General features: G+C 44.0%; 2 protein-coding genes across 4 annotated transcripts; both read right to left on the reverse strand.

The window, feature by feature from the left end:
* Nucleotides 1–202: 202 nt before the first annotated feature.
* LOC124032333 (cytochrome P450 2K1-like) lies at nucleotides 203–8,369 on the reverse strand. Of its 3 annotated transcripts, XM_046344653.1 has the most exons (4): nucleotides 7,668–8,348; nucleotides 2,702–2,841; nucleotides 1,839–2,165; nucleotides 203–687 (listed from the first exon to the last, which is right to left on the reverse strand). In XM_046344653.1, exons 3-4 carry the CDS (start codon nucleotides 2,146–2,148, stop codon nucleotides 521–523), a joined length of 477 nt encoding a protein of 158 aa, XP_046200609.1. In that variant the 5' UTR covers nucleotides 2,149–2,165; nucleotides 2,702–2,841; nucleotides 7,668–8,348; the 3' UTR covers nucleotides 203–520. The 3 variants fall into 3 exon arrangements, with proteins under 3 accessions (XP_046200609.1, XP_046200608.1, XP_046200607.1); XM_046344652.1 differs by lacking the exons at nucleotides 203–687; nucleotides 1,839–2,165 and having other exon boundaries at nucleotides 2,706–2,841; nucleotides 7,668–8,369; XM_046344651.1 differs by lacking the exons at nucleotides 203–687; nucleotides 1,839–2,165 and having other exon boundaries at nucleotides 2,753–2,841; nucleotides 7,678–8,369.
* Nucleotides 8,370–10,311: 1,942 nt separating this feature from the next.
* Nucleotides 10,312–13,069, reverse strand: LOC124017981 (cytochrome P450 2K1-like; the record flags this gene model as incomplete). The annotated part of the gene is made up of 2 exons (XM_046333232.1): nucleotides 10,312–11,504; nucleotides 12,874–13,069. Coding segments are annotated over 2 exons (297 nt in total), but the record flags the coding sequence as incomplete, so codon positions are not given.
* Nucleotides 13,070–13,269: the final 200 nt, after the last annotated feature.

Below are 13,269 nucleotides of genomic sequence, written 5' to 3' on the forward strand. Positions count from 1 at the left end.
ATATACAAAACAACAAACGAAACGCGAAAACCTATACAGCCTATCTTGTGACAACAAACACAGAGACAGGAACAATCACCCACAAAACACACAGTGAAAGCTAGGCTACCTAATGATGGTTCCCAATCAGAGACAACGAGAATCACCTGACTCTGATTGAGAACCGCCTCAGGCAGCCACTCCTATGCTAGACACCCCTACTCAGCCGCAATCCCAATGCCTACAAAACCCCAATACGAAACACAACAAAATGTCACACCCTGGCCTGACCAAATATATAACGAAAACACAAAATACTAAGACCAAGGCGTGACAGGCATACATTTTTACCTCTAATATGTACAACTTGACTGAGGTAATATATGCCATTTAGCAGATGCTTTAATCCAATGGGACTTGCAGCTCATTCACATATGTTATTCAAAAAACACTGTATCAATCTGCAATAACAATAACATTTTATGTTGGTCTAAAGCCATGTGTAATATACACTGGACACAGACTCATCTCAGACAGAACACTACTGGTGAGGTGAAGGACTGAGGGTGAACCCTAGGGATGGTGTGAGGTCCAGATCTTCCTCTCCTACCCTGGGAGGAGGAGAGAAACAAAAGTGCTGCAGGAGGGAGGTGAAGAAAAGGAAGAGCTCCATCCTGGCCAGACTCTCTCCTGGACACACCCTACGACCTGGAAGAGGAGGATGAGGAAGACAGCATGAGGACAATAGAAAAGGAAGAGCTCCATCCTGGCCAGACTCTCTCCTGGACACACCCTACGACCTGAAATCGGAAGATGAGGAAGACAGCATGAGGACAATAGAAAAGGAAGAGCTCCATCCTGACCAGACTCTCTCCGAGACACACCCTACGACCTGGAAGAGGAACATGAAGACAACATGAAGACAATAGATGTGTAACTATAGGTACCTATAATTGACAAATATCAATATTCCCACTGGGCACAGACGTCAATTCAATGTCTATTGCACATTGCTTCAACGTAAATTTCTATCCCCTCAACTCTCTTTGAGCCAAAGCAATGAGGATATCAGATTTAGTTAATTGAGCAACATAGAAAGACATCATATTTAGTTAATTCAGCACCATAGAAGGACATCAGATTTAGTTAATTCAGCACCGTAGAATTATATCAAAATTAGTTAATTGACCACCATAGAAGGATGTCAGAATTAGTTAATTGACCACCATAGAAGGATGTCACAATTAGTTAATTGACCACCATAGAAGGATGTCACAATTAGTTAATTGACCACCATAGAAGAATGTCAGAATTAGTTAATTGACCACCATAGAAGGATGTCAGAATTAGTTAATTGACCACCATAGAAGGATGTCAAAATTAGTTAATTGACCACCATAGAAGGATGTCAGAATTAGATAATTGACCACCATAGAAGGATGTCAAAATTAGTTAATTGACCACCATAGAAGGATGTCAGAATTAGTTAATTGACCACCATAGAAGGATGTCAGAATTAGTTAATTGACCACCATAGAAGGATGTCAAAATTAGTTAATTGACCACCATAGAAGGATGTCAGAATTAGTTAATTGACCACCATAGAAGGATGCCAGAATTAGTTAATTGACCACCATAGAAGGATGTCACAATTAGTTAATTGACCACCATAGAAGAATGTCAGAATTAGTTAATTGACCACCATAGAAGGATGTCAGAATTAGTTAATTGACCACCATAGAAGGATGACAAAATTAGTTAATTGACCACCATAGAAGGATGTCAGAATTAGTTAATTGACCACCATAGAAGGATGTCAGAATGATAGTGTTAATAAGGAAACACACAGTGGGACTCACCTGCAGAGAAGGGCATGAAGGCATCCTTCTTGACGAATCGACCTTCCTCATCCAGAAAGTGGTCGGGGTTAAAGGTGTGAGGGCTCTTCCATTCGCTCTCATCTCGCAGGACAGACGTCAGCAGAGGTAACACATCAGTCCCCTTTTTGATGAAGTATCCCTGGAAGGTGACGTCTTGGCTGGTGGTGTGAGGGATGGACATGGGTACAATGTTGGCCAGTCTTTGGGTCTCATGGATCACTGCATCAGTGTAGGGCAGGTTCTTCCTGTGTTCTACGAAGGCCTGATTACTTCTTATGACCCTGCTCATCTCATTTGGGAACCTGTCTGGAAAAAAAAGACAGGAAGTGACAATGTTACTATAACCCAGAGGTGAAACATTAATCTGAATAGTCTTTGCCCTGGTATCTGTTCAGTGACCTGTGTTACAGGTCGGCCTCTTGCCAATGTTTACGGATAACAACCCCTTAAGTGTCTCTGTGTTTTGTGTCACTATGTGTACAGGTCTTGATCAGTTTTCATGCAGTGTAGACCTTTCCTGCAGTCAAATGACCTAGTGGCCTCATGGTTGGAATGTTTTAAATATTTTTCATGATTTCATAAATAATAAATATGCTTTTTTTTATCTGCATAAAATCCGGTGTTTTTATGTAAAATGGTTTTGTTATATTTCAGCCTTCTGTAATGTATATAAAGTGTCATTTTGGGATAACCAGTCATATAATAACACAGCATATGTCACAACAGGTGTAAATATATGGGTCATTACAGTGTTATTACCATATAATGGCAGGTCATGATCATGTCTTAATGTGTTATGACACTGGGTGTCAAGTAAAATGAAGGTCCCTACGTGAACTTACAATGTATGGTTATACTTGTCCATAAGCATCAGACCCCATCGAAGGGTTGTCCTTGTGGTGTCAGTACCAGCAGCAAACAGGTAGGTTACAGAAGATATCAGGTTGTTTTCTTGATAGTGAGTGTCCATATTTCCTGATTCCTGAAAGACACAGACTCATGGGTAACATATAAGTACCTAAAGAGATAATCCACCCCCAGAAATAAAAACCATGAAACACCTGTCAATTTGGTGAAAGCCTATGTTCTATCAGTGGGTAAAAAATAGATTTGTAGCTATGATTTAACTTCTAAGTGGTCTGTCAGTGAATTCAGTAAATCATGTAGGGACGTATCATAGCTACATATTTCCATACTTGAAGGAAGTCAGAGGTAGTTTTGCAAGCCAATGTTAACTAGCGTTAGCTCAATGACTGGAAGTCTATGGGTATTTGCTTACTTTTCATTACATTTCATTATAGTACAACGGTTTGATTTGTCTAATCTTAGCAATTTCTTCTTAGCTAGCTACATAGCCGTCTTTGTATCAAAGATAATTGCGTAATTATCGTATTTCGTCGTCCTAACGTAGTCTACACTGCTCTGCCCAGCAGCTAGCCAGCTAGCAAACGTCCACCGTCTACCGAATAGCAGCACTGTAGAAACTATTACACTCAACTGAACGACTTGATTAGTGTAGTGTTAGCTAGCTACATAGTTGTGTTTGCTGTCTTCGTATCCAAGATAATTGTGTAGTTTAGAGTGTGTAGTCTTAGAGTGATTATCTTAATTTACCGAGGTTAGCTAGCCAGCTATTTGTCGTCCTTAACGTAGGAGACACTGCTAGCTAGCCAACAGCTAGCCAACGTCTACCGAATAGAACTCAACAACCCGGTCGCATTCCGCTTCGCTCCACAGGTAGTATCACATTTTCATTTCATTTCATTACAGTACAACGGTTTGATTTGTTTGATCGTAGCTAGCTACATAGCTAGCTACATAGCCGTCTTTGTATCAAAGATAATTGTGTAGTCTAGAGCGATTTTCTAGGTTAGCTAGCCAGCTATTGTCGTTCTTTTAACGCAACGTAACGTAATCAACACTGCTAGCTAGCCAGCTAGCCCCGAATAGCAGCACTGTAGAAACTATTACACTCAACGGAACGACTTGATTAGTGTAGTGTCAACAACGCAGCCACTGCCAGCTAGCCTACAAAGTCAACAACGCAGCCACTGCCAGCTAGCCTACTTCAGCAGTACTGTATCATTTTAATCATTTTAGTCAATAAGATTCTTGCTACGTAAGCTTAACTTTCTGAACATTCGAGACGTGTAGTCCACTTGTCATTCTAATCTCCTTTGCATTAGCGTAGCCTCTTCTGTAGCCTGTCAACTATGTGTCTGTCTATCCCTGTTCTCTCCTCTCTGCACAGACCATACAAACGCTCCACACCGCGTGGCCGCGGCCACCCTAATCTGGTGGTCCCAGCGCGCACGACCCACGTGGAGTTCCAGGTCTCCAGCAGCCTCTGGAACTGCCGATCTGCGGCCAACAAGGCAGAGTTCATCTCAGCCTATGCCTCCCTCCAGTCCCTCGACTTCTTGGCACTGACGGAAACATGGATCACCACAGATAACACTGCTACTCCGACTGCTCTCTCTTCGTCCGCCCACGTGTTCTCGCACACCCCGAGAGCTTCTGGCCAGCGGGGTGGTGGCACCGGGATCCTCATCTCTCCCAAGTGGTCATTCTCTCTTTCTCCCCTTACCCATCTGTCTATCGCCTCCTTTGAATTCCATGCTGTCACAGTTACCAGCCCTTTCAAGCTTAACATCCTTATCATTTATCGCCCTCCAGGTTCCCCTCGGAGAGTTCATCAATGAGATTGATGCCTTGCTAAGCTCCTTTCCTGAGGACGGCTCACCTCTCACAGTTCTGGGCGACTTTAACCTCCCCACGTCTACCTTTGACTCATTCCTCTCTGCCTCCTTCTTTCCACTCCTCTCCTCTTTTGACCTCACCCTCTCACCTTCCCCCCCCCTACTCACAAGGCAGGCAATACGCTCGACCTCATCTTTACTAGATGCTGTTCTTCCACTAACCTCATTGCAACTCCCCTCCAAGTCTCCGACCACTACCTTGTATCCTTTTCCCTCTCGCTCTCATCCAACACTTCCCACACTGCCCCTACTCGGATGGTATCGCGCCGTCCCAACCTCCGCTCTCTCTCCCCCGCTACTCTCTCCTCTTCCATCCTATCATCTCTTCCCTCTGCTCAAACCTTCTCCAACCTATCTCCTGATTCTGCCTCCTCAACCCTCCTCTCCTCCCTTTCTGCATCCTTTGACTCTCTATGTCCCCTATCCTCCAGGCCGGCTCGGTCCTCCCCTCCCGCTCCATGGCTCGACGACTCATTGCGACCTCACAGAACAGGGCTCCGGGCAGCCGAGCGGAAATGGAGGAAAACTCCCTGCGGACCTGGCATCCTTTCACTCCCTCCTCTCTACATTTTCCTCCTCTGTCTCTGCTGCTAAAGCCACTTTCTACCACTCTAAATTCCAAGCATCTGCCTCTAACCCTAGGAAGCTCTTTGCCACCTTCTCCTCCCTCCTGAATCCTCCCCCCCCCCCCCCCCTCCCTCTCTGCAGATGACTTTGTCAACCATTTTGAAAAGAAGGTCGATGACATCCGATCCTCGTTTGCTAAGTCAAACGACACCGCTGGTTCTGCTCACACTGCCCTACCCTGTGCTCTGACCTCTTTCTCCCCCTCTCTCTCCAGATGAAATCTCGCGTCTTGTGACGGCCGGCCGCCCAACAACCTGCCCGCTTGACCCTATGCCCTCCTCTCTTCTCCAGACCATTTCCGGTGACCTTCTCCCTTACCTCACCTTGCTCATCAACTCATCCCTGACCGCTGGCTACGTCCCTTCCGTTTTCAAGAGAGCGAGAGTTGCACCCCTTCTGAAAAAACCTACACTCGATCCCTCCGATGTCAACAACTACAGACCAGTATCCCTTCTTTCTTTTCTCTCCAAAACTCTTGAACGTGCCGTCCTTGGCCAGCTCTCCCGCTATCTCTCTCAGAATGACCTTCTTGATCCAAATCAGTCAGGTTTCAAGACTAGTCATTCAACTGAGACTTCCCTTCTCTGTATCACGGAGGCGCTCCGCACTGCTAAAGCTAACTCTCTCTCCTCTGCTCTCATCCTTCTAGACCTATCGGCTGCCTTCGATACTGTGAACCATCAGATCCTCCTCTCCACCCTCTCCGAGTTGGCCATCTCCGGCGCGGCCCACGCTTGGATTGCGTCCTACCTGACAGGTCGCTCCTACCAGGTGGCGTGGCGAGAATCTGTCTCCTCACCACGCGCTCTCACCACTGGTGTCCCCCAGGGCTCTGTTCTAGGCCCTCTCCTATTCTCGCTATACACCAAGTCACTTGGCTCTGTCATAACCTCACATGGTCTCTCCTATCATTGCTATGCAGACGACACACAATTAATCTTCTCCTTTCCCCCTTCTGATGACCAGGTGGCGAATCGCATCTCTGCATATCTGGCAGACATATCAGTGTGGATGACGGATCACCACCTCAAGCTGAACCTCGGCAAGACGGAGCTGCTCTTCCTCCCGGGGAAGGACTGCCCGTTCCATGATCTCGCCATCACGGTTGACAACTCCATTGTGTCGTCCTCCCAGAGCGCTAAGAACCTTGGCGTGATCCTGGACAACACCCTGTCGTTCTCAACTAACATCAAGGCGGTGGCCCGTTCCTGTAAGTTCATGCTCTACAACATCCGCAGAGTACGACCCTGCCTCACACAGGAAGCGGCGCAGGTCCTAATCCAGGCACTTGTCATCTCCCGTCTGGATTACTGCAACTCGCTGTTGGCTGGGCTCCCTGCCTGTGCCATTAAACCCCTACAACTCATCCAGAAAGCCGCAGCCCGTCTGGTGTTCAACCTTCCCAAGTACTCTCACGTCACCCCGCTCCTCCGCTCTCTCCACTGGCTTCCAGTTGAAGCTCGCATCCGCTACAAGACCATGGTGCTTGCCTAAGGAGCTGTGAGGGGAACGGCACCTCAGTACCTCCAGGCTCTGATCAGGTCCTACACCCAAACAAGGGCACTGCGTTCATAATAATATAATATAATATAATAATAATCATCCACCTCTGGCCTGCTCGCCTCCCTACCACTGAGGAAGTACAGTTCCCGCTCAGCCCAGTCAAAACTGTTCGCTGCTCTGGCCCCCCAATGGTGGAACAAACTCCCTCACGACGCCAGGACAGCGGAGTCAATCACCACCTTCCGGAGAGACCTGAAACCCCACCTCTTTAAGGAATACCTAGGATAGGATAAAGTAATCCTTCTCACCCCCCCCTTAAAACATTTAGATGCACTATTGTAAAGTGGCTGTTCCACTGGATGTCATAAGGTGAATGCACCAATTTGTAAGTCGCTCTGGATAAGAGCGTCTGCTAAATGACTTAAATGTAATGATGTAATGCTTACGAATATCTGCATGTGAATGACACCTAGTGGAGGCAGAGGAAATAGGAATCTGCTTTATTTTGGCGAACTCCACTCCAGAGTTTTGCATCATGTCTAGAAAGCACTAAAGAGCAGATTCCTATTTTCTTGACCTCCGTTATGCAGCTTTCACATTTACGAGCAATGCCTACCGCTTCGCCTGGATAGGTAGATATTACTCCAGCTACCACAGTTTTGACCTTCATTTATGTCCAGCAATGGCCTGTATGAGTGAGGCCTAACCTTGGCACAGCATACAGCTGTTAAGCCTCGATAGATACCCATAGACTTCCAGTCATTGCGCTAATGCTAGTTAGCATTGGCTCACGACACTTCCTCGAACTTCCTTCATACGTGACACAGAGACATATAAATGGTATCCACGAGTTCATCAGTAGACTATTGTGATGCTGGAGATAATGACTATGAGGTTTGATAAGTGGTGAAATTCATACCTTGTCATACCTTTGCTTTCTGCTTTTGAACAAGGAACAAAGCCTCTATACATGTGAAGGTTGAGAGTCTTCATCATTCCACTAACCAACTCCTTTACATCCTTCTGGTTGGGAGTCTCCATCATTCCACTAACCAACTCCTTTACATCCTTCTGGTTGGGAGTCTCCATCATTCCACTAACCAACTCCTTTACATCCTTCTGGTTGGGAGTCTCCATCATTCCACTAACCAACTCCTTTACATCCTTCTGGTTGGGAGTCTCCATCATTCCACTAACCAACTCCTTTACATCCTTCTGGTTGGGAGTCTCCATCATTCCACTAACCAACTCCTTTACATCCTTCTGGTTGGGAGTCTCCATCATTCCACTAACCAACTCCATTACATCCTTCTGGTTGGGAGTCTCCATCATTCCACTAACCATCTCCTTTACATCCTTCTGGTTGAGAGTCTCCATCATTCCATTAACCAACTCCTTTACATCCTTCTGGTTGGGAGTCTCCATCATTCCACTAACCAACTCCTTTACATTCTTCTGGTTGCTATAAACATTTTTCAGCATAAAGCTTTTCGACTGTTTATCCACGGGCCTAACCATGGAAACATGTTGTACAGTCGTGGCAAAAAGTTTTGAGAATGACACAAATATTAATTTTCACAAAGTCTGCTGCCTCAGTTTGTATGATGGCAATTTGCATATACTCCAGAATGTTATGAAGAGTGATCAGATGAAATGCAATTAATTGCAAATTCCCTCTTTGCCATGAAAATTAACTGAATCCCCCCCCAAAAAAATTCACTGCATTTCAGCCCTGCCACAAAAGGACCAGTTCACATAATGTCAGTGATTCTCTCATTTACATAGGTGTGTGTTGACGAGGACAAGGCTGGAGATCACTCTGTCATGCTGATTGAGTTTGAATAACAGACTGGGAACTTCAAAAGGAGGGTGGTGCTTAGAATCATTGTTTTTCCTCTGTCAAGCATGGTTACCTGCAAGGAAACACATGCTGTATCATTGCTTTGCACAAAAAGGGCTTCACAGGCAAGGATATTGTGTCACGCCTTGGTCATTGTATTTTGTGTTTTTGTTATATGTTTGGGTAGGTCAGGGTGTGACTTGGGTTTATATGTTGTTTTTCGTATTGGGGTTTGTAGTATTTGGGATCGCGGCTAATTAGGGGTGTTGTATAGGCTTGGCTGCCTGAGGCGATTCTCAATTGGAGTCAGGTGCTTATCGTTGTCTCTGATTGGGAACCGTATTTAGCCTGAATTTCGCTTTGTATTCGTGGGTGTTTGTACCTGTCTCTGTGTAGTTGTCACCAGATAGGCTGTAATTAGTTTCACGTTTCGTTTGTTGTTTTCGTATTTCAGTTATTTCATGTACTGTTTTCATTCATTAAAGTCATGAGTAACCTACACGCTGCATTTCGGTCTGACTCTCTTCTTACAACAGACGGACGACGTTACATATTGCTGCTAGTAAGATTGCACCTAAATCAACCATTTATCGGATCATCAAGAACTTGAAGGAGAGCGGTTCAATTGTTGTGAAGAAGACTTCAGGGCACCCAAGAAAGTCCAGCAAGCCCCAGGACCGTCTCCTAAAGTTGATTCAGCTGCGAGATCGGGGCACGCCCAGTACAGAGCTTGCTCAGGAATGGTAGCAGGCAGGTGTGAATGAATCTGCACAAACAGTGAGACAAAAATGGATGGCCTGGTGTCAAGGAAGGGCAGCAAAGAAGCCACTTCTCTCCTGGAAAAAACATCAGGGACAGACTGATATTGTGCATAAGGTAGTTGTTGTGAAATTGTTAGATTACTTGTTAGATATTACTGCATGGTTGGAACTAAAAGCATGAGCATTTCGCTACACTTGCATTAACATCTGCTAACTGTGTGTATGTGACCATTAAACAAATCTCAATCGCAATCCACACTGCCCTTTCCTACCTGGACAAAAGCAACACCTACTGAGAATGCTGTTCATTGACTTAAGCTCAGCGTTCAACACCATGGTGCCCACAAGACTCATCATTAAGCTACGGACCCTGGGACCAAACACCTCCCAGCTGCCACGCTGATCCTCAACATGGGGGCCTCTCAGGGGTGCGTGTTCAGTCCCCTCCTGGACTTCCTGTTCATCCACGACTGCATGGCCAAGCACGACTCCAACACCGTCATTAAGTTTGCTGATGACACAACGGTGGTAGGCCTGATCACGATGAGACAGCCAGGTCAGAGACTTGGAAGTGTGGTGTCAGAACAACAACCTCTCCCTCAACGTAAGCAAGACAAAGGAGATGATTGCGGACTACAGGAAAAGTAAAGCCGATCACACCCCATTCACATCGAAGGGGTTGTAGTGGAGTGGATCGAGAGTTTCAAGTTCTTTGGTGTCCACATCACCAACAAACTATCATGGTCCAAACACACCAAGAAAGTTGTGAAGTATGCACAACAACGCCTTTTCCCCCTCAGGAGACTGAAAAGATGTGGCATGGGTCCTCAGATCCTCAAATAGTTCTACAGCTGCACCATCGAGAGCATCCTGACCGGTTGCATCACTGCCTGGTATAGCAACTGCTCCGCAACCGACCGTAGTACATCACTTGGGCCAAGCTTCCTGCCATCCAGGACCTATATACTAGGTGGTGTCAGAGGAAGGCCCCAAAAAATTGTCAAAGACTTCAGTCACCTAAGTCATTGACTGTTCTCTCTAATACCACATGGCAAGTCTAGGTCCTAAAAGGCTGCTTAACAGCTTCTACCACCAATAAGACTGCTGTCTTTACACCGCTGCAACTCACTGGTTATTATCTATGCGTAGTCACTTACCTTACTCATCCCTACCTACATGTACAAATTACCTTGACTAACCGGTACCCCCGCACATTGACTCGGTACCGGTACCCCCTTTATATAGTCCCATTCTTCTTATTTTTGTTGTCTTACTTTAATAAAAAAATTACTTGGTTAAGGGCTTGTAAGAAAGCCATTCATGTTAAGGTCTAAAAATGCAAACCTCTTGCATTCTATGCAAGTGACAAATAAAATTAGATTAGATTTTAAATCAAACAGCATACATATCTAGAACTTGATGGAGGTAATATATGCCATTTAGCAGATGCTTTTATCCAAAGTGACTTACAGCTCATTCACATATGTTATTCAAAAAACACTGTATCAATCTGCAATAACAATTTAAAAAAAATGCAAACTCTTATAACATATAACATCAAAAGGGAACCGTTATGGTCAACGATTCAGTATTGCCTTGGAAGATGACGTCTCGGCTGGTGGTGTGAGGGATGGACATGGGTACAATGTTGGCAAGTCTATGGGTCTCATTAGATTAGATTAGATTCAACTTGGCTCTCATTGAACAAGTACAATACAACGTAATGTACTTAGCATCTGACCAGAAGTGCAAATAAAAGAGCACAACAAAATGTACAAGTGAAACAAGTAAGTACAATGTATGTTATTAAGTGGGATGTGTAAATGTGCATTGAAGGCAAATGGCAAGTACAAATGTCAAGTCTAAATGTACAATGAAGGCTAATTCAAATTGCAAGGAGGCATGCAACTGAAAGGCAGGGATAGCAGCAATGAGGTTACCAAGGTAGACATGTATGTACATGTACAACTGAATAATGTCCTTACCAGACGTTGCAAAGCACTTTGCAAAGCAATGGATCACTGCATCAGTGTAGGGCAGGTTCTTCCTGTCCTTTACCAAGGCCTCGCTTTCTTGCCCATGCCAAAGTCCCTAAGGTTTGTCAGGGCAAAGCGTCTCATCTCTTTCCATGAATCTCCATTGGCAAATACAATACCTATTAACTTCTTTGAGATAGGGGGCGCTATTTTAATTTTTGGATAAAAAACGTTCCCGTTTTAAACAAGATATTTTGTTACGAAAAGATGTGACGTGATGCAGAAAACGGAGCGATTTGTCCTAAACAAATAATCTTTCAGGAAAAACTGAACATTTGCTATCTAACTGAGAGTCTCCTCATTGAAAACATCCGAAGTTCTTCAAAGGTAAATGATTTTATTTGAATGCTTTTCTGTTTTTTGTGAAAATGTTGCCTGCTGAATGCTAACGCTAAATGCTATGCTAAATGCTACGCTAGCTATCAATACTGTTACACAAATGCTTGTTTTGCGATGGTTGAGAAGCATATTTTGAAAATCTGAGATGACAGTGTTGTTAACAAAAGGCTAAGCTTGAGAGCTAGCATATTGATTTAATTTCATTCGCGATTTTCATGAATAGTTAACGTTGCGTTATGGTAATGGTCTTGAGGCTGTAGTCACGATCCCGGATCCGGGATGGCTCGACGCAAGAAGTAGAGTAGAACAATATTGTTCTGATGTAGTAGTTGAGTGAAATTCTTAAAGGAATACAAATCAATTTGAAGAAGCACAGATGAATGGAAGTAGGAGGTTTCAAACTAAATCATTTTTTTCCTTCATATTTTTATGAAGTCAGGAGAAAATATTTATAAGATATTTGGGGTTGTTAGAGTTGGTTGAACACAGAAGAGCATCATGTACAGAACCAGTCAAAAGGTTGGACACACCTACTCATTCAACGGGTTTTCTTTATTTGTACTATTTTCTACATTCTAGAATAATAGTGAAGACATCAAAACTGTGTAATAGCACATATGGAATCATGTAGGATCCAAAAAAGCGTGAAACAAATCAAAATACATTTTATATTTGGCCTCCACAATCACCCGACCTCAACTGAATTGAGATGGTTTGGGATGAGTTGGACCGAAGAGTGAAGGAAAAGCAGCCAACAAGTGCTCAGCATATGTGGGAACTCCTTCAAGACTGTTGGAAAAGCATTCCAGGTAAAGCTGGTTGAGAGAATGTAAAGAGTATGCAAAGCTGTCATCAAGGGAAAGGGTGGCTACTTTGAAGAATCTCTTGTATAAAATATATTTGGATTTTTTTTAAACACTTTTTTGGTTACTACATGATTCCATATGTGTTATTTCATAGTTTTGATGTCTTCATTATTTTTTTCTACAATGTAGAACATAGTAAAAAAATAAATAAGGAAAACTGTTGAAAGACTGGTACTGTATACTGTTGTTGGTTTTTACAGTATGGCACCAAGCATGCCTGCTTAACTGTCCATTGTCAAGGTTTGCAGCGTAGTATGCCTGAGAATCAGTTATCTGACATTACTGTGTCCTTTGTTTAATAATTCACTAAACAAATGATTGATGCCCCTGTCCCCAAACTCCTCTGCATGGTTGACCAGTGCTTGCTTGACTGTCTTGTATCCTGCGCGAACGACCACTTTTCTGGGTCCAATGTGAACTGTGAACACCGAGCCATATTTCTTGGACAGCTGTAGAACATAAAATAAGCCAAAAGACCAGGTTTAGACAGATCAAATTCTTTCCATTCAAATAAAAATGCCTCGTAAAATGTGAGCCTATGAACTTCTGAGGTCAGTGTTTGACAAACAAGATTATTGTGTTACCTTCCAGAAATGAATGACTGATCATGTAAATACCCAGCTAGCACATAATGTTCTGAGAACCATAGAGCTTGGTGAGAGCGTGGTTGTCATATGGT

This window comes from Oncorhynchus gorbuscha, linkage group LG03 (assembly GCF_021184085.1).
Source record: "Oncorhynchus gorbuscha isolate QuinsamMale2020 ecotype Even-year linkage group LG03, OgorEven_v1.0, whole genome shotgun sequence".
Taxonomy (NCBI): domain Eukaryota; kingdom Metazoa; phylum Chordata; class Actinopteri; order Salmoniformes; family Salmonidae; genus Oncorhynchus; species Oncorhynchus gorbuscha.

Excerpts from the sequence above, each read along its gene's own strand:
- LOC124032333 (XM_046344651.1), bottom strand. The coding sequence starts at position 8,266 with ATGGTTAGGCCCGTGGATAAACAGTCGAAAAGCTTTATGCTGAAAAAT. Across the intron at positions 2,842-7,677 it reads TTCAAAAGCAGAAAGCAAAG|GAATCAGGAAATATGGACAC; the intron begins GTATGACAAGGT and ends TGTGTCTTTCAG.